The 26,346-nt window shown below is 41.1% G+C and overlaps 1 protein-coding gene across 1 annotated transcript; it reads left to right on the top strand.

Annotated features, from left to right (window-relative positions):
- On the top strand, positions 1-24,691 carry grm2b (glutamate receptor, metabotropic 2b). Its single transcript, XM_070902000.1, has 5 exons — positions 1-510; positions 17,673-18,510; positions 19,074-20,137; positions 23,284-23,476; positions 24,618-24,691. Exons 1-5 carry the CDS (start codon positions 1-3, stop codon positions 24,689-24,691), a joined length of 2,679 nt encoding a protein of 892 aa, XP_070758101.1.
- Positions 24,692-26,346: the final 1,655 nt, after the last annotated feature.

Below are 26,346 nucleotides of genomic sequence, written 5' to 3'. Positions count from 1 at the left end.
ATGCTGAGTGTAGTGCTCTGCCCGAGGTCGTTGGCCAATTCTGCTCATTACTGGCCTCTCCACATGCTCCTGCTGGAGCTGCTGGTACTAGGAGTCCTGCCCAGCATCTCCAGATTACCACCCGCGACCAAACGTGAGATCATCTTGGACGGGGACTTGGTAATTGGAGGCCTCTTCCCGGTGCACCACAAAGGCGATGGGATGGAGGACTGCGGTAAGATCAACGAGGAGAGAGGGATCCAGAGACTGGAAGCCATGCTGCTGGCACTTGATGAGATTAATTCCAGTGATCGTGTCCTTCCCGGACTCCAGCTGGGGGCCCACATCCTGGACACCTGCTCGAAGGACACATATGCTCTGGAGCAATCTCTAGATTTCGTCAGGGCCTCCCTTACCAAGGTGCACGATCCAGGCTTCATCTGCCCAGACGGCTCCAGACCCATCCAAAACGAGGTTCCACTGGCCATCTCTGGGGTCATCGGAGGATCCTACAGTGACGTTTCCATTCAGGTAAATGAGCAAATTCATTTATCTCACAAGTCTCACAAGTATGCATTTACAGAAAACAGCAGCACATGCAGCTCTACAATACTACCATAATCCCATATTGAAAATTCCACGTATCCCAATGTTCATGAATATGGTACTAATTTAAGAATAAAGGAAAATGCTGATATCAGAAGTTTTGTAAGCAGCACAGATTGAGGAAGTGAAAGTCAATATAATGACTCAGGGATTTCTCAGCCCAGTATCTCTTGGAATTATGTCCATATTGGACAATTTAAATCCAATCCCAACATTGAGTACCAACACAAGAAATACATTTGAACGAAGTCGTGGTAGTGTATGGGTGTGTAGACTTGTAACCTTGATCATTTCCTAACTTTATCCAACTTAAAATTGTTTTAGTTGCCTAACAATAACTTAAACATATTGTATTTGCCATAAACACAACTTTTCCTTCACCCTAACCATGGCAAACCTTGACATAGGACATAAAACATTTTTTTTAACATGAACGTAATCCAGGGTTTGACAGAATCGTCCAATACTCGTGTTCTTTTTTAGCAGTAGGGTTTGTTTGTTTTGATTCAGTTTAAGCTTAATAGGTGTAGGCATCATATTCCTATTTAATCTATAATTTACTCACCAAACCAAGATCCTAATGTTTCAACTGCATATTTACTCCTCTTGGTAAATTGCATTTTTGTGGTTATGTTTTTTGTAATTAAGTAATTTCTACAAATATTTCAGTGAGTTTTCAATTGAAAGGATTTTGCTTGAAGGCTTGCAGTCATTCATTCATTCATACAGGGTTTCATTCTGCACCTTTGAAATGGATAAACTTGCATACTTGAATCTGCATACAGACTCACTTACGAACACCTCACACTCACTTCCACAAATACAGATAATTACCGAAAATACCTGGTATCTCTTCTCTTACCGAGCTGCAGAACTGAGCCTTCAGCGGAAGAGATTTTGCTTTGGCTGGAATAAGAATCCATCTGGGATGAATCTGTTTGAAGCATCAACATTCATACAGACATCCATCACTTTGTCAGCAACTTCATTTCCTCCTCGCAAAGAAAACTGACCTTTCACACACGTATGAAAGGTTGCCAGAGGCGATGCATCTGAGCATAATTAATTAATTCTGATTGCCCTCACACACCATAATTACCATGATGCACTGGGTGTTGGTGAGTGGGTAGGTATAATTTGGTTACAACTTCACAACACATTTATTACACACACACATCAAACACATACACACACACACACACACACACACACACACACACAGATTAAGCTCTAGCAACAGTAAGCTATACGCTTATAAAGATAAATTTTATTAGCAGTGCCTTGCGTGGCCGTACCTAATGCCTTAGTCACAGAGAGTTCACTTGCTTTCAGATAATGGATGGCAGTTCACACTTCTGTGTTTTTCATGCTTGTACCTGTAGTGACTGGTTGACTAGTTGTTTACTATTATACCTTATGGACATTCACTATCCTCAAAACGTGATGCTCATTTACTGGATCTGTCTGAATAGCTAAAGCTAAATATCATATTTTCTACGTTTTTGGTATTTTCTTATACCACTTAATTTATGATTTGGTATTAAATGGTATGTGGTACAATTAGTTCCACCGAAGGTTTTTCACAAAAATCTATTGTAAATGTAAAAGTTGTTACATCACACAACGGGACACTTCAGAGTGGCTTGTTCACATGGTACAATTTCAGCATCTTAAAAAGTTGGTGAAGCAACTAGTATTACCAGCTTTGTGCTTTAACAGCACTTAAATAACTTCTTCTCTTCCACAATAACCCTCAAAAAATACAAAGCACATCAAGTTGCTTATTTTGGTAAAACGTTGCGATGAGTAACACATCCCTGTAAGCTCAAAGCTAATAAAAACATGGGCTGCATGCAACCATTACACATACAGCATGACTAATGTTGGAAATTTTCACACATGACCCACACTACATGAATATTTTATGTTACACCTGAAACTGCTGATGACTGAATCACTGCTAATGAATATGCAACAGTGCGGCCTAATCAGTGTACATGCTACCGTGTGAAGATTGTAAGCCATGAGCATAGCTGCTGAAAATGTTCAGTTAATGAATGCATTTCAAATTCCTCAGTTTGAGATGTTGGTTGAAGATGATATGTGATCAGGGTTGATTGTAAAGATACAATGATGCTGATGATTTGGGTGATTCCCAAACAGAGAGATGGAGATTGGGAATGTATTGGCAAGCCCACAGACGGGTGGAGTTTAGGGTGGTGAAATGTATTTTAGTCCATAAATACAAACACAATATAAAATAAATTTAGGTACATTTAAAAAGAGCAGTTGATCCCAATAAAACCAAACAGAAAACAAAAACCACAGACACATAGGCTGAAGCCCTACTTTATTATTTCTGTATACTTCTTAAGGAGAAGTTGCGATGTCATACTAATGCTGAAATGCTAGTTATTGATCAGACAGCTCCCCCATTTTCCCTTCCCCCCTGAAGAAGATGAAGCTAAAACCAGGGGACAGTTAGCGTAGCTTAGCATAAAGACAGGAAAAACTAGGAAACAGCTAGCCTGGCTTTGTCCAAAAGTAAAACAAAACAAAACATTGTCACTAATTCACGTGTTTGATCTTGTTGTTTAATCCAAACCAAAGGGTAAAAGCAACATGTTGTGGTGCTGTGTGTTGTTATGTCCTTTACTAAGCTAACTATCTCCTGGCTGTTGCTATAGTCCATAGATATTAACAGGCAGCTATAACAGTGGTTTTGATGTTCTCAACTCAAGAAAGCAAATAAGCTAATTTCCCAAAAGCTACTCCTTTGAACTACTTTTGCAACCTTTCAGGTAGTGTTTTTCTTTATACATTAAAACAAGTCTCAGTACATACATTTCAGTTCCTTGCTAAAATGTATGTACAGACTTCATAACCAATTTTGTAAATATAGTTTTCATGGTCACACAATTTGGAGTGTGAACATTTGTTTTGGATTTGATTTATACTCCATATCTCCACACTGATTGCTTGAACAAGTTGAGTGCTGCAGCCTCTTTGACTGTGATTCCCTTGTTAGTGTCTGCTAAAACAACGTCAGAATACGATCCAGCCTTAGAGACGTTTGCCAGGAGTCTGCAGCGATGAATGTCTCATGTCTGCATGTTAAAGCTGAATGGAGAGTATGTTCATAGACACACAGTCAGACAGACTAGACTGAGGATGTCCACTTTACCATGTTGGAAGAAGTGGATAATATAGATCTTCTTTTCCCGTAGTGTTGATGCTTTGACAGAAGAACAGCATGTTTTTAAGAAGCATGAAAAGGACTGTGTGTGCGTCTCCCCTGTGAATGAGGCTTCAGCGACCACACAGTCGCAAAGACTCAAAAAGAAACTCACATCTTTTGAGCGTTCTTGTATGAATTTGAATACATACCACTACTGTCACTACACTCAACAGTCTCTTTGTTAGATCCTGGGCACTATAATGAATCGAGCCGTGAGAGCGGCGAGAAGCCCACGGTGGGATTTTTTTGGAAGGTCACTGATTTACACAGTCCCTATTTATCCCAGAGAAGCACTCAAACTGAGGAGGACAAGTGCCAGGGACGGTCCCGGGAAACCTTGAGAGGAGCTGGTTTTCCCATCTGTGGGGTGCATCTCCATTGGCTGGCAGGGACGTGTCCACCTGCGTGTGGAGAGGAGGCTGACGCTGCCTCTGTGACAGAGGCCAAGGACGAGATGTGGGAAAGATGGTGGGAGACGAGCCAGTTTCTCCTCAGCCTCAAAAGGACTCTTTCATAATTAGCCCAGCAATATTTAGGAGACTTTCATCATCTTTTTACTCATCTTGCTGTATGTTGTCCTCCTTGTTATGTCCTCTCCCTGTTTAATCTTCTTTTTTGAAAATAGTCTCTTTTGCCATCTGTATAGAATAGACCATGAATGATGAGTCAGTCCTAACAGCCTACACATTTTACACTTATGAATTTAACCAAGCTTTACCCATATGGAGGCATAATGAAAAAAAAAAGAACAATGAAATCATTCTGAACTATTCCCACACTTGTTCCTGCAAAGATAACATTAAAAAAAGATTTGCATCTTCAAATTCACAAGTGAAAAAGATGAAATCTGCTTGGAGGCATAACCACAACTTTTGTCTTCAACATTGAGTTCATGCAAATAACTTTTAGCGCAAATCCACACTGAAACTGTTGCACATCCTTAAATAATTTAACACACATGCACACAAAGAAGAGAAATCAAGTATTTTGTCATTAAAGAAATCCTTGCAAGACTCCTGTAAATTAAACATGTAATATGGAACACTGTATGAGCTGTTCAGACGATAGTTATTGAATATCCTAAAACGTATACTCCAAAAACACCCTCTAAATCCTTTAAGACCATTGGACAAACTCTGCCGTACCACTGCTGAAGCCGCTGGGAAGGTCCTCAGTTTGAGGTTATAAGAGTTCATATCTGTCCTGCCATATATTGACGTTTAATATTTTTGGTTTGCAGTGGTTTATTAAGTCTGTTGATGTGTCGTGCAGAGGAACTAGAGAGGGCTCTATCTTTATTGTGTTTCCGTCTTCACAGAGTGCATTGGGTGAAGAAAAAAAAAATCCTGCTTTGGTTTTTAACTTCAAAAGGGTCTTGTTTATCATGTGATATCATAGCTGAGCCCCCCCCCCCCCCCCCCCCCCCCCCTCCTCGAGACTGTTATTTTAGAACTGGAAGTTTCGGCACATTCGGAGAAAACAGCTCAGCTCCCTAATTAGCACATCACAATGTCATTCAAAGTGAAGGGAAACATTGTAATGACTGGAAGGTTGGTTAGAGTCAGGACCCTCACGGTCAATAATATTGCTAGCCCATCGATTTCCAGACACACTTCCCTTCATCTTGTCTGTCTTAGAGCTGTTGTTTTTTTTCACACGGTATCACAGGAATAAATTACCAGTCTTTGCTCAGAACCTGTTGTTTAGAGCGGTACTTAAGATTGTGTGACAGGAGCGCCACACTCCAGTCTCAATAACGGTAAAAATTACTGGACTTATCAAGTTTATTTCTTAAGTGCTAGAGGCTAGAAGTGATATTTCAAAGCCTTAAGCTAAAGAGATGATAAAGAGCAACATTTTTCACAAGATATATCCTTGCACTTGAGAGTGGTTGGAAAGGTCGCTCTCGTGGTGAGCATTGTTTTGATGGTGGGAGGAAATAATAGATGTAAGTTTAATGTGAAGAATTGTCTTCCTCCTGAAATAGCACATGCGAGCAGATCAACACACATTTCTTTCTGCTGCATTGCCAGCTATACAAGCTGCTAACATTAAGTCACAGTTCTGACTCACAGACATGTATGAAACATACCTGTTTACATGTGCATCTGCTGCTTTGAATATCTTCTCCTTTGTTCAGGCTTTTGATTGTATGTGTGCTTCTGTGTTCGTGTGTGTGTGTGTGTGGGTTCTTTGGGTGGGTGGCTGGGTGTCTGCAAATGCAGCACACATAAAGCACATTGAGTTAACTTGTAAAGAAATGTGCTATTTAAATACCTTGCAAATACTTTGCATTGTTGCTCATATCATATCATATTAAATCAAAGTATAGACTATTGCTCCACCCACTGTGTCGACCCTGTCTCCTAGAAATTACGTTCATTTATTACTAAATTGTTTTTGCCACGTATGTTGTGGTAGCATGTAATCGCTGCTTGGATTATGTCCTGAGGCAACATTTTTTTGAGTGAATGAAGTACCACGTTCATGTACCGCACCTGAGCTGCAGGGAAGTGGTTGGGTTGGATGAGACAGGGGTCTAGGCAAAAAAAGCACTTTGGTTAAGGTCAGGAAAAGATTGTGGTTTCGCTTAAATGTTAATAAACTGAAGTCACTGTGAACCTTTTCTGTATTCAACTGTATTAAATTATATTTTCCTAACCTTAATCAAGTTCTGTAAGTGCCTAAACATAATCATAAAAAAAGTTTAATAACGCTGTAGTCACTACTAGCAGATACTCTATCAAATATATTTGCGGAAAACAAATTAGATACATTGTCAATGAACATTTTATGTTCGTTTTTATGGTATATGTTTTTACAAGTTTGTGTGTGTACCCATTAAAGAAATTAAATACTTGGTGTTAGAGGTATTAGTAGATGTATTTTTTAACTTTGGACAGAGCCAGGCTAGTTGCTTCCCCCTGGTTCCAGTCTTTATGCTAAGCTAAGCTCTCAACTCTAGCTCCAGACGTAACACACATACATGAGAGTGGTCTCATCTATCTCCCAGAAAGAAAGCAAACAAGTGTCCCAAAATGTTCAACTATTCCTCTAAACATCCAGTAGTTTTTTACATGTGTGTTAAATGATACCTGTTGATATATTAACATGCTAACATGCAAATTGAAGTTAGCATGTTCAAAAGTATGAACACTATATAGAATCAAGGAGAAGAACTCATTCTCTCTCTCCCATATGCTCTAGGAGGGCACTTGACAGAGTTAATTGAGGACAAATCATTTACATGAAATGAATGGGGGAACATTTGTCTTCCGATCTTGCCATAAAATTACACCTATTTAGACTCAGTTTAAAACTTAGGGTGGCAGGATCCAACAAAGCTGCTTCAAATCAAAAATAATCCTCATCAGCTGTAGGACAGATGGGTAGCTGATCCAGCAGATGTATGATAAAACTGCACAGGCTATTGCACAGTCTCCAGTACTATTGCTATGATTTTCCTTCACTGGCAGCGGGTGTAAACAAGAAAATGCCAAGATGAACTTGGAGCTGAGAGATCAGTGGGCAAAAACAAACAGATGCAAACGAGCAAATGCATCAGAGGTGTGCCGCACTGCGAAGTTGTTGATCCAATTTCCAATTTGGTAGAATGAGCCTTGGATGGAGAGAGGCACTGCAATCATACTGAAGAACTTGGTGCTTTGGTTTGCCTCAAATTGTCTTAGAGAAAACAAACTAGATGCGAGTGGATAAGCACAGAAAATGCATCTTTAGTTTAAGATGTGTTCGATGTTGCACGGCCAATTAAGTCACACTGTTTCAGACGTCTTTCCACAGTCGAATATAGCATGATTTAGCCTTGATGCTGTTTTCCTTCAGTGAATGTTTGGATCAAAATTTCGCCTGCTGCATATTTTAAAATAATGCCAACCTGTCATGCAGCATAAGACATCAATCATATTCAAATGACTGGAATCATCTGATGCCACTTCATGCTTCTTTTTTTTTATCTTGGGTGTATATTTTTGCATCCAGGAGAGCTAAGAGTTAGCTTTTATCAGCAGTTGTATTAGTCCCCGTCTTACTGCACTGTGTGATTTCCCTCTTACAGGAATAATTTCTCATCTTCAGAAATTGAACTACATTATTCCCAAATTGGACCAGACACAAGCGAGGCACGGATAATTAGGGCTACTGTTTGTACAACATCTGTGTTTCTTTTTGTAATTAGTTGCCATCTTTAAAGTTCAACTTTGTATTTTGCCTCCGAAGTTAACTACTGTGTACTGTGTGCTACCAACCAGATTAATTAATATCATCAATAAACGCATGTTACCTCAGAGCTTTGCTTGCATGTCATTATATGTGCACAATATTGGATGTATGTAATTATTAAAACACCTCTATGATTCACACTAGACATTTATTTTTTTTTTTATCCAAAGTTTTGCTATTAATTGCAACAGTCACATTTTACTAATACAACTCAAATACATTATACTAAATGTAACAGCGATGTTCATTATATCCATTATGCATAACATGTATTTCTGGACCTCTGGGAAGTGGTTGGGCTGGTGCCCTGTACATCCTGAAGTTTCGCTCTGCATGCCATCTAACTGTATCTACTGTAGGGCTCAGCCTGACAGGCACCTTGGGGACATACAGATGGACTTTCCATGTTGAAAGAAATCATGACAGACACATGAGTAAGAAACTGCCCATGTTCCAGCTGTCTCATATCTTCCCTCGATGCATCTTATACATATCATTTCAAGCTCATAAATCTAAAGAGCTTAGTGTAGTTTAGTGTAGTGTGTTAGAGAGTAGTGTTTGGTGTTATTTGTGTGCAGTCTTCTTTTCTATTGGTTATATTGTTATGATATTGACTAAACAGATATGGACACAAATATAGGGTAGACACCAGTATGACTATACTCTCTCGTTTCCATCTCACCTGTTTCCTTTGTCCTTGAAATATCAGCCCTCACTGCTGTCCACCTTCTTTCACATGTTTAAACACTTTAATAACTGCTGTATTACTTACTATTGCAGTAAAGATTCACAGAATCAGAATCAGAATCAGAAATACTTTATTGATCCCCGGGGGGAAATTGTACAGTACCGGTGCTCCCATTCCAGAGTAGAAAAATTGCATAATTTAGAACTAAAGGTATGTACAAAATATAAAAATAAGAAATAGAAAATAAAAATATACACATTTACAGTATTTAAGTGAAGTGAGGTAAAAAAAAATATATATATATATACAGTAACAATGTATATATATGTATATAGGAGAGTGCTACAACATAGTGTGAGGTGACTGTAGACCTAGCTGTAGCTATAAACACTGCACGCTGTCAACATTAACCACATATGTTATATGTTGTGCATGAGCTGTTTGTCATACATTTGTTGGAAGCTTGTGCCTCATAAATGTTTTCTTGTTGGCAAGAAATGTATTTCTTTATTTAAAGATCCAAGACATTGCAAAATACTCTGCTTTGAGTAATAATGTTTGTCTTAAATGTTTTCCACAAAAAAACATCAATTACCTTAAAATTCTTGATCTACTCCTTCTCCCTCACTGAAAAATCCATGATCTATGAATATGCAAATGTTCTTAATGTCAAGAGTTTAACTGCTGGACACAAGATGTCTTCTACTTCAATGACAAGTCTAGTCTCAGTGTATACTCATCAGTTGCAACATGATTGGTTTCCAAGCTACTTGTGACAAATCCTGCTTGTATGTAAACGTGTTAAGCTGAGATTTAAGATGAGCACACAGAAACTTTCGCTGCTTCAGGTGAATGTGAATATGTATACTTGTCCAAACACAACAAATGGGCACTATTTAGATGGTTTCTACATCTTAAAAGAGTAGTGAATTAAAACACTTAAACACTTTATATAGTTAATATGAAAAGATGCAAGAGGGTGCCTTAAAATCTAATCAGACCACCTCATACAGGGAGGCTGTGGTCTGAATATGCCAATGTCATGTATTATTTTTTAGATACTGTGGTCCAACCAGTGTACCGTGAAGAGCACCTAATTGGTGCCTCAAATGACTGCAGTTGTGATCCAAACAAGCCAAGTCTTTATGGGTTCAGGCAAGGGTAAAGTCTAGAGTTCTAGGTACAGTATGTATTGGTTATGATAAAGGTTAGTGTAAATCTTAAATAGATTCAGTCACAGCGTTAGCAAAGCTCCTGGCTGGACTTCATTAAGAAATGAAATGCAAGTGTGTGGAGCCTCATGCAATGAGAACAAATTTACAGAATGATACCCCTGAGCCAGTGCTGTGGTTGTGTTCTTATCTGACTTGTCGATGGAGAAAGCGAGAGGGAAGTACCGCATGAGGACGAACAGACGGTTACTGTCACACACTCCAGTGCCGTCCTGAAAGGTGCACTGTCAAGCTTCCCCAAGAATCTATTGTTGAAGGCCAACTGCCTGTCTTAAAACCCTGCAAGAGGAAACTACCTTATAACCATGCAAGTGCGAGCAACTGACTCAGTGTGGATGCTCATGTGTTAGCCTGCTGCATACAAAATACTGTATATATCTCAGGCAACATAAATGAATCAGTACATGCAGGGATCCAATCGGGCTTCCCCATACATTAGCAACGGAAATCACATCTAATTTGATGAGACCTCTGCCCTATATTCTCCTAGAAGCAGTGGAGAGGACTACTGCTGGGTGCAGTGCACTTGTCTAAATACATCATATTTACTCCATTCATCCCCTCAAGAGCTTATAGTGTGCCTGTGTTTTCTGCTTTTTTCTTTGGGGTGTTTTAGCTAAAGGAGGTTAAGCACATGGCTGCTTGCAGATCAGAGTTAATGTCAGTAATTTCTGAGGCAAAATAGAGTGTGTTTGCATTGCATATACAATGCCAAGTAGTCTCCTCTGTTTTTCTCAGTCCAGTAATGTATGCTTACGAATGCTTCGCTTTATATTAAGGCTGGCCATAGCAATGAAAAGGTGAACGTGTCAGCAGGAGATAGTTGTGCAGTCAGAGAGAGTAATGCAAGAAAACTCTTAAATGGAAGTAAAAAATAAACAAGAAAAAGATTCCATAGCCATGCTAGCAGCTTTGTGAGGTTGTAGTCTATTATTTTATTGACTTTATTTTTCTTGTTTGATTAAGATACATATTTATAGAATTATATATATATATATATATATATATATATATATATAATACTTTTTTCTGAAAACTGGAACAAAACTATACTTTCAGTGCTTGAGACTATGAGGTCGCCCCACCAATTGTACACTGGACGCACAAAAAGATAAAATGGATCCAAGATGGCGCCGCGGATGGCTGCCTCGGTCTGTTGGAGCGCATTGTTTTGCCTTGTTTTGTTTGTAAACAGTGTTTTTTGTTTTGGTTCACGGAGCTCTTTCACCAGAGAAGAGCTCATGAACATCAGGGGAACATCTCCAGTGGATTTGTTTCCCGAATTTCTGGCACCTTTAACTGCTTTATGGGACATTCTGGTCAAAGGTGCTCTCACCTTTGCAGCTCAACGCCGACGTAGAGGGAAACGTGCCGGTGCGCTCGTGCGTCTTCGCCGGCGAGGACAACGCACACCGCTGCCCGGAATATTTCTCTCTAACGTGCGCTCACTGGGGAATAAGATGGACGAACTCCAGCTGCTGATGAGGAGAAACAAGGACTTTTATTCATCTGCTGTTTTGTGCTTCACGGAGACATGGCTGGGGGAAAGAACTCCCGACGCGGCGCTGCAGCTGGACGGATTCCAGCTTCTCCGAGCGGACCGCGACGCGCACCTCTCCGGCAAAACAAAGGGTGGAGGTATTTGTTTCTACATCAACAGCAGCTGGTGTAACGACGTGACAGTGATCCGACGGCATTGCTCTCCTTCCCTGGAAACCTTTTTCATAAACTGTAAACCTTACTACTCCCCCCGTGAGTTCGCTTCATTCATTCTGGTCGGTGTTTACATTCCACCGGAGGCCAACGTGCAGGACGCACAGCGCGCACTCGCCGATCAGATACTGGAAACGGAGCGGACCAACCCGGACTCCTTAGTTATTGTCCTCGGTGACTTTAACAAAGGTAATCTCAGACATGAACTCCCCAAATACAAACAGTTTATTAAATGCCCCACCAGGGAGGGGAACACTCTGGATCACTGTTACACCACAGTCAGTAACGCTTTTCACGCCGTCACCCGCGCTGCACTGGGACACTCTGACCACGACATGGTCCACCTGATTCCCACATACAGGCAGAAATTAAAACTTTCTAAGCCTGTTGTGAGAACTTCGAAGAAGTGGACTAGTGAAGCTGCAGAGGACCTGAAGGCGTGTTTGGACTGTACTGACTGGGATGTTTTCAGGACTGCTACCAACAGTCTGGATGAGTACACAGAGGCTGTGACTTCATATATCAGCTTCTGTGAGGACTGCTGCGTACCAACTCGGACCAGGGTGAGTTATAACAACGACAAACCCTGGTTCACAGCAAGACTGCGACAGCTGAGGTTGGAAAAGGAAGAGGCGTTTAAGAGTGGCAACAGAGCAGAGTTTAAGGAAGCCAAGTACAAGTTTAGCAAGGCGGTGAGGGAAGCTAAACGACTGTACTCAGAGAGACTACAAAACCAGTTCTCCTCCAACGACTCTGCTTCTGTGTGGAGGGGGCTCAGGCAGATCACCAACTACAAGCCAAGAGCCCCCAACTCTGCTAACGACCGACGCCTCGCCAACAGCCTCAACGACTTCTACTGTCGCTTTGAAAGACAATGGGACAGTCCTAACACCATCCCCCACACCATCACCCACCAGCTCCAGCCCAACAGCCCCAACCCCCTCATCACACCTGGGGCTGAACTCTCACACCTCTTACCACCACAGCTGCCCCCCACAGCGCCCCCCACTCCTCCAGCATCGACACCTCTGTCTGTCCTTGAAAGAGATGTGAACAGGCTCTTCAAGAGACAAAACCCGCGTAAAGCTGCTGGACCAGACTCCATCTCCCCATCCTGCCTGAAGCGCTGCGCCGATCAGCTGTCTCCGGTGTTCACGGACATCTTCAACACCTCACTGGAGACATGCCACGTGCCAGCCTGCTTCAAGGCCTCCACCATCATCCCCGTCCCCAAAAAACCAGGGCCCACTGGATTAAATGACTACAGACCCGTCGCCCTGACCTCTGTGGTCATGAAATCATTTGAACGCCTGGTTTTGTCCCACCTCAAATCCATCACAGACTCTCTGCTGGACCCCCTGCAGTTCGCCTACAGAGCCAACAGGTCTGTAGACGACGCCGTCAACTTGGCTCTACACTACATCCTCCAGCACCTGGACTCCGCAGGATCCTATGCCAGGATCCTGTTTGTGGACTTCAGCTCTGCCTTCAACACGATCGTCCCGGCTCTTCTTCAGGACAAGCTCTCCCAGCTCAACGTGCCTGACCCCACCTGCAGGTGGATCACAGATTTCCTGTCTGACAGGAAGCAGCACGTGAAGCTGGGGAAACACGTCTCTGACTCGCGGACGATCAGCACCGGCTCCCCTCAAGGCTGCGTTCTTTCCCCTCTACTCTTCTCCCTGTACACCAACAGCTGCACCTCCAGTCACCAGTCTGTCAAGCTCCTGAAGTTCGCGGACGACACCACCCTCATCGGACTCATCTCTGGAGAGGATGAGTCTGCCTACAGGTGGGAGATTGACCACCTGGTGACCTGGTGTAACAGCAACAACCTGGAGCTTAACGCTTCAAAGACAGTGGAGATGGCTGTTGACTTCAGGAAGAGCGCAGCCCCACCCGCCCCCATCACCCTGTGTGACTCTGCAGTGGACACTGTGGAGTCCTTCCGTTTCCTGGGCTCCATCATCAGCCAGGACCTCCGGTGGGAGCTGAACATCAGCTCCCTCATCAAGAAAGCCCAACAGAGGATGTACTTCCTGAGGCAGCTGAGGAAGTTTAACCTGCCACAAAAAATGCTGGTTCACTTCTACACTGCCATCATAGAGTCCATCCTCACCTCCTCCATCACCGTCTGGTACGCTGCTGCCTCCACCAAGGACAGACGCAGACTGCAGCGTATCATCCGCTCTGCAGAGAGGGTGATCGGCTGCAACCTTCCATCTCTTCAGGACCTGTACTCCTCCAGGACCCTGAGGAGAGCAGGGAAGATCGCTGCCGACCCCTCCCACCCCGGACACCATCTGTTCGACCCCCTCCCCTCTGGCAGGAGGCTGCGGTCCATCAGGACCAAAACCTCCCGCCACAAAAACAGTTTCTTTCCCTCTGCAGTCAACCTGACAAACTCTCACTGACCCCCCCCCAGAACACAAACACAAGCTATACGTTATATTAACGTACATCACCCCTGTCCCCACTGCGTTACATTAACGCACTCACCCCCCCACTGGACACTTTATCTGGACACTTTACTTTATTCTGGTCACTGCACTGTTGTTATTTATCTTATCTTATTTTTTTATTTTCTTTATTTTTATTCTTATTCTTATTTTAGCTTTTATATTCTACTTATTTGTTATCAAAACAATAGCACCTTCAGACCACAGCAAATTCCTTGTAATGTATGTTACTTGGCAATAAACAGTTTCTGATTCTGATTCTGATTCTGATTCTGATAAGAAGGATTTATCTCAACAAGTTCTGAGATTTTGTTGGGTTTAATACATTTTATTATATATATATATATATATATATATATATATATATATATATAGAAAACCTAACATTGTTGAATTTTGAACTTGTTTAAGATAAAGGTTTAAAAGTTAAATGTGTTAGCTTGCTAACATTAGCAATTTAGCACTAAACACAAAGTAGGCTATAGCAGAGGCTGATAGGAATCATTAGTTTGGTCATAAACCAGGAAATTGGACGAATTCAAAAACTGACATGATAAAAAGTCGGGGGATCACCAAACTTATTACAATGTTCACCACATGCAGAATTCTAGTGCATATACAGTATATAACACTTTATTTATAATATCATAGAATGGATTGATAGTTCTGTTTAAGTTCTCGTGGGTTGGAATGAGTGAGCTGTAACAGAAAACGATACTTTTAATAGGACTTAATGTGAGTGTGGAAGGTTCCAATTAAATCCTCAGGGATGCCATTGTTTGGGAAGCCTCCAGGCATACAATGATGCCTGAGGGAGGAGGTAGTCATATTGAAGCTCATGGGTATTCACTAATCACCACTGCGTCTCATGAGGAATCCTGCAAAATGACAAGTTTTCACCCTCTCTGTCATAGTTAGCTATAATGCTGTGTGGGAAAATAATTGCTATGATTTTATGTTATGACTCTGACTCAATCATTTCAGCAGACTTGTGTCCAACATGGATGCCTTGCTGAGTTTTCTGTCAAAGATTATCATCCAACTCATCTCCACAAGGAAATCAATATGTTTGTATGGGTTAGGTGGGCATCATAACGTCTGACAGTATCTGTCATGAGACTTGACAGAAGGGTTCTAACTTGAGAAAGCAGCAAAACACACAGATACCACTCTTATCTTTGTGCCATTGTTGCTGTTGTTATCTGGCACTATCTGTGAAGGGATTTGTGGCACTAGTTGCTGGTGATGTGGATCCCTGACAGAGTAAACAGTTTGAGATAGAGGAACACTGAATTGTCGCTGTTTCCGCTGCCAGTCTCTGCCACAGAGCTGAATCACATCAGACAGCAGCTCTGCCCTTTAGTGGCTCCACTTCACCTACAGACCAGGTGGATATCGACAAGTTAAAAATGCAGCATTGCAGCATTTTGTTGACTCAAAATTGTTAGCTGTCATAGGTGCCATTTAAACCACAAGAATGTTGTAACATTAAGCAATTATCACTCCTGATCTGCTAAAGTGGCTATAATCAGTATTTTTATAGAATTGTAGTGACAAAGCCACAGATAATAATCACCCAACTCTGTAGTTCCCTTCAGCTCTAAGGAGCTTTATAATGTATTCCGGCTCAATGTTTTGGTTTTCCGGTGTACTGTTTTGGCCAAATATTTCCGTCAGGAGTTGGTAGAGCCCAAAACAGAGCTAAATAGAGAGTGATTCACCAGGTAGCCTGAAACACGACTCTCAATTAATGTTAATGTTGTCCATGTCTACTGCATGCATAAATAGGCAACTGTTTGCTAACAAGTTTGCCATAAAAACTTAAAACATGATAATATATTAGTGTTGTGTTCCAAGCTTGTTTCCACCAAGTGGCCACAAATGAGTTATTGAACGTTTAAAGAACCAATGCGACTGTAGGAGTTTTAACCCTTTGATGCAAAACATGGGTCAAAAGTGACCTGGCTGAGTTTTTATCTTCTATATCTTTGCAATAAATTAATTTCATCATTCAGTATTCAAAGTATTCCTCAATCAACTTGTTTTTGATCATCATACATCCTTATTTTATTTTTTCCTTTCTTACTTTTTGAATAAAAACCCTTTTTGTATCACTACCCTTCTAATGCATAACATGGGTCAAAAACATCATTTTCCAGGTTATTTCATGTATGGCTGAGTGTTTCTATGATATACTTTTGAAATAAATTAATTTTATCATTTACTTTTCCAAATATGCAGTAAATATCTTGTTTTTGTTTAGCACAAATCATCATTTTTGATGGTTTATGGTCATGGTTAGCAACTACACATGTCAGCGGAGAACAAGGAGGTGGCCCATGGTTCTCTGGTACAATATGCTGGATGTTGCCACACTCAATGCCTACACCAACTTCACTGCACAACACCCTGATTATATGGGTGGTGCGAGCAATGCACGCCGGGTTACTCCAGAAGCATATTATTCAGGCAATGGGAAGGTGTGGGTTAAAAAAACAAAACACAGCCACCACCCAGCTACAAGAGGACATCAGACAGGAGGGCCAAAGGAAGAGGGAGAGGTGCGCGATCTGCCCAGTTTCGAAAGACAGAAAAGCCAGCAGCTGGTGTTCCCAGTGCACCAGGCCTGTGTGCAAGGAGCACAAACACTTAGTGATCATTTGTGAGGCATGTAAAAATTGAGATGGCAATTTGTGCTCTAGTGATGTGTTCAGTTTTGTTTTATTTTGTTTGTTCACATTTCACCAGTTTACAGTTGTTAAACCACAGATAAAGTTCAGTTCAATAGCCATGTTATCTGTTATCAGAGGTATGTGTATGTGTGACAAAATGACAAACATGTTGCAAATATTAAATAAATAACTGTTTGGCCCCATTCACTGCTAAAGTAATTACTTGAAACAAATTATTATTATAGTATTAAGACATTTAATTTTAAATCACACTTGGATGACCCATGTGTAGTAATATAAAAAGTATTTTTGTTCATAAAGTAGGAAAGAAAAAATGAAATTAATGATCTGTGGTCATTAAAAACAAGATATTTAAAGAATACTTGGAATATTCAATCATAAAATAAATTGATTTCAAAAGATAGAGCAAAGAAAAACTCAGTCAGCATGAAATAACCTGGAAAATGAATGCGGGTCATTTTTGACCCATGTTGTGCATTAGAAGGGGTGTGCATATGTTGTGCATCAAAGGGTTAAAAAACTTTCTTAACTTTTTTGAAATGCAGATGACAGTGATCCTCACAAGTCAAATGTAACATTGTCACCAATAATAATTAATCAGCTCCTGTGACTTAGCTCATGCAATTAATCAAAACTATTAAACTAAACTAACCTGCAGCAACTACTGCTACTGTACCTCATCAAATAAAGGTTTCCCAGGACATTCAGGAAATATAAAAAACGTTTACATTTAAAAAATATGTCAGTAAGGGCTTTGTGAGTATGAAATGAAGATACAACCATATAATGAATCTATTTAAATATATTTTCTTTCTCTTTCTCCAGGTGGCCAACCTTCTCCGATTGTTCCAGATCCCTCAGATCAGCTATGCCTCCACCAGTTCAAAGCTCAGCGATAAGACCCGCTATGACTACTTCGCCCGCACTGTGCCCCCTGACTTCTACCAGGCAAAGGCCATGGCTGAGATCCTGCGTTTCTTCAACTGGACCTACGTATCAACAGTGGCTTCAGAGGGCGACTATGGTGAGACTGGCATTGATGCCTTCCAGCAGGAGGCCCGCACTCGCCAAATCTGCATCGCCACCTCAGCCAAGGTGAGCCGCTCCATGAACCGCCAGAGCTATGATAATGTGATCCGCTCTCTGCAGCAGAAGTCCAACGCCAAGGTGGTCGTCCTGTTCACCCGCAGTGAAGACGCCCGTGAGTTGCTGGTGGCCGCTGCTCGCATGAACGCCACCTTCACCTGGGTGGCCAGTGATGGATGGGGAGCGCAGGAGAGTGTGGTGAGGGGCAGCGAGACCGCAGCAGACAGGGCTTTCACCATCGAGTTGGCCTCCTACCCGATCAGAGAGTTTGAAGACTACTTCACCAAGCTGAACCCATACACCAACACGAGGAACCCGTGGTTCAAAGAGTTCTGGGAGCACCGGTTTGGCTGTAGCCTCCAGGAACCTGGCTGCAGTGAACACAGCCTACGAGATGGAACTTTTGAGCAGGAGTCCAAGATCATGTTTGTGGTAAACGCAGTCTATGCCATGGCCTACGCTCTGCACAACATGAGGCAAGCTGTGTGCTCCAACACATCCAAGGTCTGTGATGCCATGAAACCAGGTAACGGCAAAAGGTTCTATAAGGAGTTCATCTTGAAGACCAAGTTTGAAGGTAAGGACAGCGATGAAAGCAAAGCAAATCTTTTTCATGTGAGATGGTTTTTAAATAGCTGAGAATGGGATTACATTCATTGTGAACGTTTTAGTGAAAAGCAAAGAGGGGGTTGCAAATAAACATGGCAGTGGATTAAGACTTCAAATTATGTTCCTCTGCTGCACAGAAGAGGCCTTTGTAATTATTCAATTAGCAAAAATAATTCATTAATTAGCATGGAGGAATCAGCGGGAGGTGAACCTATCTAGAACATACTATTCTGAGAGTATTGGCTGTTGGTTGGATGAATGAATACTCACATTTAGATGAGCCTAAATGGCAGGAAACCAGGGTGTCAAGTGTTTACAGCAATTTAGTAATTACATGCTAGGACAGTGCGATGTTTTATGTTGTATGTTTTTAAGCATCAATAAAAATACTAGTAGAATGTACTAAATACATTGTACTCTTAGTGTTTTTATTTTCTATTATCCCTTCTAAAGGACTTATAGATATGAGTTTTTGTAAAATCCTTAACAGCAGCTTTAAGACAACATTGCCGTATTTTTGCTTCCTACCAGCTCCGTTCAGACCTGCAGACACGGAGAACATGGTGCGCTTTGACTCTTTTGGTGACAGCATCAGCCGCTACAACATCTTTCATTACCACCAAGAAGAGGGGAAGTTCATCTACAAGAAGGTCGGCTACTGGGACCAGAACCTGACCCTGAACACCACCCTGGTACCCTGGCGTGGCCTCGTACCGCCCACCTCCCAGTGCAGCGACCCCTGCAGGAAGAACGAGGTGAAGAGTATGCAGCCTGGAGACGTGTGCTGCTGGATCTGTATCCCCTGTCAGCCCTACCAGTACCTGCAGGATGAGTTCACCTGTGCTGACTGCAGCTTCGGTGAGTGGCCTCTTGCTAACTTGACTGGATGCTATGACCTGCCTGAAGAATATATCCGGTGGGAGGATGCCTGGGCCATTGGGCCTGTCACCATCTCCTGCCTTGGTATAATGTGTACTCTGTCAGTAGTGGGCCTGTTCTTCAAGCACAATGAGACGCCTGTGGTTAAAGCAAGTGGCCGTGAACTCTCTTACATCCTCTTGTTGGGAGTGCTGATGTGTTACCTCATGACCTTCATCTACATCGCCAAACCATCCACTGCTGTTTGCACCCTACGCCGACTAGGCCTTGGCACCTCATTTGCAGTGTGTTACTCAGCTCTTCTGACCAAGACCAACCGCATCGCTCGTATTTTCAGCGGCGTGAAGGATGGAGCCCAGCGGCCGCGCTTCATCAGCCCCGCCTCCCAGGTAGCGATCTGCGGCGCTCTTATCTCCTGTCAGCTGCTTGTGGCTCTTATCTGGCTGCTGGTGGAGGTGCCAGGGGTTCGGAAGGAGGTGAGCCCGGAGAGGAGAGACGTGGTCACCCTCAAGTGCAACAGCAGGGACTCCAGCATGCTCATGTCACTCACCTATAACTGCATCCTCATCATCCTCTGCACTGTCTACGCCTTCAAGACGCGAAAGTGCCCTGAAAACTTCAACGAGGCAAAGTTCATTGGGTTCACCATGTACACCACGTGCATCATCTGGCTTGCTTTCCAGCCCATCTTCTATGTCACTGCCAGCGACTACAGGGTAACTATCTATGAAAATGTTTTTTATAAAGTTAAAGAAGTATTTAGAATTTATATTTCTAGGAACATCTCAAGCCCACTGTTGTGGAATAATGTAAACAAAGTCTATAAATGACTATCCCCAGTGTGTTTATCATTCCTAAAGAAGAAGGTGTCACTTTCAGATTCCATTTGATCTTCGTCACCCAGACCCATGAAAGAGCGAGCTTTCTTTTCATGTGGGTTGAAGGATCTTTCAAGACAAGAACAAAGACTCCGGAGACAGATCAGGCAGGAATATACAGATAGAAATAATTAATGACAGTCAAACTGATTCATTGAATCGCAGCATTACTAAATGCTTAATGACACATTTCAGATGCAAAGGATGAATTCTGGAGATTTATTACAGCTTTTGTTATTAGATACCAAGACTAAATCCCAACTGGCCCTATATAGTGAACCCACCAAGCAGTATTATGACCTGTAGTAAAAATAATTGTTAGCAGGGACATGGAGTGCTGGTTCATTTAGTAACATTGCCTCCCTAATAGTCAGAAGAAATATGACATATCTGCTGCAGAGTTGTCACAAGGGGTTTTGCAGCCTTTAGCCTTTACACAAATGCCTAAAGGCTGCATTTGCCCTGCATCACTCAAATGACAATGAATAAATGAGCTGAATATGCATAGCTATTACTGGACTTGTCTGAAATGCTGCAACAGGTCAACAATTAGAATATACATAAAATTTTTCCCAAGTAGAAAATGTTTAGCTGCAAGGATGAATTCATTTGTCCATGCACAGTAAATTAAGACAAATAAGACAAAACAATGGACACAAAGCTGACAGACCATGTCAGTCATGAGTGCTGGTGCCTTAGGCAGACTCAGGGGCACAGCTACAGCATTTGGTCAGGGTGTACTACAAGGGCTTTGTTGTGCAAACAGATGGGGTAAGGTCTAGGATCACACAAGCTTTGTATCATCATGAGTTACCTCAGGCTTTTCATGTCTGCAGTGATCAGCCTTCCTGGCACCCAAACCATGAACCGAAAACCTTTACCTTTCCTGATTCCCGGTGGGATATATGAGACCGGCTGAACACTGTAGAATATAAGGCTTCATGCTGGAGAGGCAGCACACAGAGTAATTGAAAGAATGAGTGGTTTGGCACTGCAACAGAGACCTTGACGCTTTGGTTCTGTGTGACACCAATAATAATGGCTGTGGGTTCAGTTGCCACATTTCAAATTAAGGCTGGATCGCACAGAAATATTCTAATGAGTGACTAGCCTTGTTGCCCAGTGAATCATGATGAACTCAAGGTTTCACTGATGGATATTCTGTTATGTACAGAAACCTGCACATGTAAATGATTTCAGATCTCTTTCTGTACATTTCATTCTTCTTATTTGATCAAAAGTCAACATTATCACTATAAAAATACCTTTAGTATGCTTTTAGTATGTGCACTAGTTAATTATACATTCATTCATTAGTTTTAAATGGATTAGTACATTAAAATACTCAATCATAAAAGTGAAAATAATTGACATTATGCAGTTATATTCAGATACAAATGCAAATATCTGTTGAGAAAATATAGATATCCATTTAACAATGCAATCAATCATATAAATATGATGAAATATTTAAAAAGGCACTCAGCATTAAATAAATAAAGTATAAAAATGTGACCTCATTCTCTTTGCTGTCAGTTTTAAAGTAAGAACACAGCAGGGTTCACACAGTGCCACAGCATGTCCTATTGGTACTTCATAATTATTTGTATAAAGAACTGTTAATTGGAAATAGCTGCTAGAAAGACATCTTCGTGGCTTAAAGAGATAAGTGGCTGCAGACAAAAGACAAGTGCAGTAATATTACCCACAGTCTTGGCTGTGTTTTCACCAGTTATTTCTGTAGTCTAAAGCTTAAATGAGTGAGGACTTCTCATATTTCTGCAGTGTTGTTGTTGTGCGGTATGTTTAGGAGGGATTTCACTTCATGCTGTGGTTCTGCAAATAGAAGTTCCTGGACTGCAGGGGTAACCAGTGGGGTGGGAAGAGATGGTGCTCAGGAAGATGACCCCAGCAGTCAGCTCACATTAGCAGCTGAAATATGACTAACAAGGCCCTGACTTTCCAGGACAGCCAGCTGTGTTTATTCCACATTCTCCTTCTTGTCCTCATATCCATGCACATACAGATGCACAATTAGAATTGCTAACATTCATAACTGACAACTTTACACACACATGCATAATTGGAAATGTGGTTAATAATACTAGAATCATAACTTATGAAACTTAGGACAAAAGAGATTAATGTTTTAGTAGTTGATATGACTGCAGGATGCAAAACAGACATATAGACATATAATCATCTGTGTTCATTATTAAACCTAAAAAACAAGTTTGATGGTCATACATTTTCGAAATGTGTTTAAACCAAATTTCAATCACATAAAAACAAGAAACAAATCAAAGGTGCAGTTAGGAGATATCCCCACAACATTTAAGCCAGGAGAGACCAACAAGGTAGCACTGATTATTCATTTATTTATTTGCAATACAGGATCATTATGAGTTATAACTGCGTGATTAGGATGTGGTAGGAAAGATGAAGGACATGAGGATAATTTGTGAGCCTCATGATAAGCCAGGCGACATGAGAGAAGGAGGAGGAGAGGTGTTTTGTGTGCTGACAGACAATGATATGATGAAGAGCACAGTGGGGTGTACAGTATATATTTGACAGGGAGGTCGTGATGAGTTTGGGAGTGATTTTTGGAAAAGAAGGAAATGAACAGACCGGTTAAATGATTTGGGGAGAACCACAAAAGAAGCGAGAGGGAATTCCACTGATTGGATTAAAGATTTGGGAGTAACCAGATAAAATACAACAACAGATACAAATAAAACTGCGAGTGAGCTGATTGGTTCAAAGGCTGTAGTGAAGTAACAGGTAGGTGTGTGTGTGTGTGTGTGTGTGTGTGTGTGTGTGTGTGTGTGTGTGTGTGTGTGTGTGTGTGTGTGTATATGTGAGGTGTGCCAGAGCCAGGTGGCCTTTGAACAAACTTCATTAGTCTTTTTGAAGACAAAAGGAGAAAACCCAAGTGCAGTCCTAATATATTCATCACCCACACACTCTCTCTCTCCTCACAGGTGCAGACCACAACCATGTGTATTTCCGTCAGTCTGAGTGGTTCGGTGGTTCTCGGCTGCCTCTTTGCCCCCAAGATTCACATCATCCTGTTTCAGCCCCAGAAAAACGTGGCCTCACTCAGAGTCACGGCCAACCGCTTCAGTGCCACAGTGTCCGCCTCTGCTTCCGCTCCCAGCTCCAGCTACTCTAAAGGTACATGCATCTGCACCCTCACACCTAGCAACGACTTGTTTTTAGAATAGGGCGTAACTAATAACGCAATCAACAAGAAAATTGCAACCTGATTTACATGAAACACTTGCAACATTTTGTACTAAAACGCTGTACAGTATTGCCACATGTTGCATTTCTTTCAGAGGTTTTTTACATATTATTTAATGAAACAGACACATGAGCACAGAAACCTGAAAAATCGTTCGTTCAACTTTTTCCTGTGGTTTTGTGTGGCTAAGCAATTAAAATCCAATCATTATGTTTCTTTTCATGTTGGATAAGAGCAAGGCTTATCAGCTTATTGATAAACTGACGACTAATTCACAGCACAAACTTTGTAAATAAACACAGACACATGAAGTTTACTTTTGTTAGAGCCACCAGAGCTCAAACAGCTTTTACTCCAATCTACAACTGTGCATTTAAAGGCTTAACACTGGTTTAACTGTTAATGCTTCAGCTGGACTAAATACATTTTAGTCATCTGAAATGAATGTTGGATGAGAGCCAGAGGTGGAAGAAGTATTCAGAGCTTTTACTTAAGTAAAAGTAGAAACAATGTGAAAATACTCAATTACAAGTAAAAGTCCTGCATTCAAAATATTATGTAAGTAAAGATAAAGTAAAGCTATTGTAAGTATTTGTTATGCAGACAAACTGCTGCATTCATGTGTAAGTAGCATTTTACTGTTGTAGCTAATCAAGCTGGAGCTAATTGTAACTGCATTATATACTGGTGAGTAGTTTAGTCTGGAACAATGCATCTTATTTCATGAGCTGATCATATGTTTTGTATATAGAGTCTAAATACAGTAAATGTGTAGTAATAAATGGAGTAGAAGTATAAAGTAACATAAAACAGAAGCACTCAAGTAATGTACAAGTACCTCAAAACTGTACTTGAGTACAATACTTGAGTAAATGGAGTTACAAGTTACTTTCCGACACAGAGCTACTCATAAACATGTAAACTGACATTTTTGGAACTGTGGGAGAAATTGACCCTAACCAGCACAGACTTGCACATGGTCGTCCATTTCCATATTTTTGCTCACAGCTATTTATCTCTGGTTGTGGAAAAACTCGTTCCTGGCTAACCTCGCTGTTTTTACTCTCCCAGGATCAGCCTCTAACTACGTGCCCGCAGTTTGTAACGGCCGCGAGGTGGTGGACTCCACAACGTCCTCTTTGTGAAAAAGGTTCCTCTCTGAGCACAAGAGACCATCCCATCATCAGTCATCCCTCCATCAAACGGGGCTGTGTGTGACGGAGCCCCCATGCCATCCAACATGCTGCAGAGAGATAACTCTGTCTGGGTAGACTGACTGACAGTGGCAAAGGTTTAGAGTAACTCTAACTGTGAAAAGCTAAATGATGTTCCTACAGCGAGCAGTATGTATCAATTGTAAAGCCTTTTTGTATAGATTTAATATGCTGTGATCTCCTCGGTTTACAGATACTGTAGATGTGATTAAATGCACCGTGCCTTGTCCTAAAGAGTCTTGTTGTCATATGGGGTGCTTGTGAAGCAATAGTGTTATATACAAAAGGCTGTTCTTATCTTGTCCTTACAGTGCTGTGAATATATCCAAATGTTGTAGCCCTTGACGAAAAAAAATAAAAAAAATAAAAGCTACGAAATAAATTTAGCCCTTCTGTTAAACAAAATATGTGACTAACCATAGTGAACGTGATGAAAAGTAGGCAACTAGACCATATAAAGGACGTGTGTTCATGTAGACTGGTGTGTGCTTTCCTGTAATTTATGTAAATAAAATGTTTTTTATTATTAAAAGATGAAATGCCCGCTGTGTTTGGGTTCACACTTGCAATTCCTGAGACTATTCAGACTAAATGCAGCTATTCAGAGACAATAACAATGAGCTTTTTGCACAAAGGGTTTGATTTTCTCTTCAAAACCAAATTAACTTACTTTAAAATGTTATTTTAGTTGAATCAACTTATTGGATTGCTTCCTCTAATTTTACACGTGCAGCATGATTTTTAATTCTGCTCTAATACCAAGTGTATTGTATTTGGTGCTCAGACCTCTAAGCTATAACTATTGCTGTAACTACTAGTTGAGTATGTGCAATTATACATGTACAGTGCCTATAAAATGTTTTCACCCAAGTTGGACTTTTTCATCTTTTATACTGATTGGAGTTTTCCTGGTATTAAATTGCAATAACCATCTATAAACAACCTGCCCACTGTCTGCCTGGTCTGTTTTTATAGGTTAAATGTACAATAAGTAAAACATGCAGTTCATAATTACAAAATAAAATGTCATTGTCAACACGTTTAACTGTAAAAGTGGAAAATATGGTAGAGATGGTACTCCCTCCTAACATGTACAAACTATTAAATAATGAGTAGATGTATGAATAGCAGAGCACAATTATGTAAAAGACAGTAACAATTCTCGCAAAGCCAAAGAGGACATCTGCAGGAAAACTGAAGAAAGTGCAAATACAAAACTCAACACGCTCATCACTGTAACGTTAATATGACAACAGCAGTTCTCACCTCTGATATAAGATTGTCATCAGATAAAGGCTTCTGTTCCCGCGGGTCATGCTGATGAATCACTCTTTTGAATGTAATTAAAGGATTTCAGCACACTTATACAACTGTAAATTTAATTTCTTGTTATATAGCCAAATAATGTCAGCTGCCTGTCATTTGGTAAAGACTGTAAGTCTATCTGTACAATTTATTTTATTGCTCATCTCATTCCTTTGAATGCAAATTTGTCAACTACATTTTGCAAGATATAAGAGATTCAGCAGGTCCAGCAGAGATAAATGATTCTCCTGTAGAGTTAACAGCAATTTTATGTTTAGCTC

This window comes from Enoplosus armatus, chromosome 3 (genome assembly GCF_043641665.1).
Source record: "Enoplosus armatus isolate fEnoArm2 chromosome 3, fEnoArm2.hap1, whole genome shotgun sequence".
NCBI classification, from domain to species: domain Eukaryota; kingdom Metazoa; phylum Chordata; class Actinopteri; order Centrarchiformes; family Enoplosidae; genus Enoplosus; species Enoplosus armatus.
Note: the sequence above shows the minus strand (reverse complement) of the source record. Positions and strands in the feature narration are given on the sequence as shown.

Excerpts from the sequence above, each read along its gene's own strand:
- grm2b (XM_070902000.1), top strand. The coding sequence starts at position 1 with ATGCTGAGTGTAGTGCTCTGCCCGAGGTCGTTGGCCAATTCTGCTCAT. Across the intron at positions 18,511-19,073 it reads CTTGAAGACCAAGTTTGAAG|CTCCGTTCAGACCTGCAGAC; the intron begins GTAAGGACAGCG and ends GCTTCCTACCAG. Across the intron at positions 23,477-24,617 it reads CAGCTCCAGCTACTCTAAAG|GATCAGCCTCTAACTACGTG; the intron begins GTACATGCATCT and ends TTACTCTCCCAG.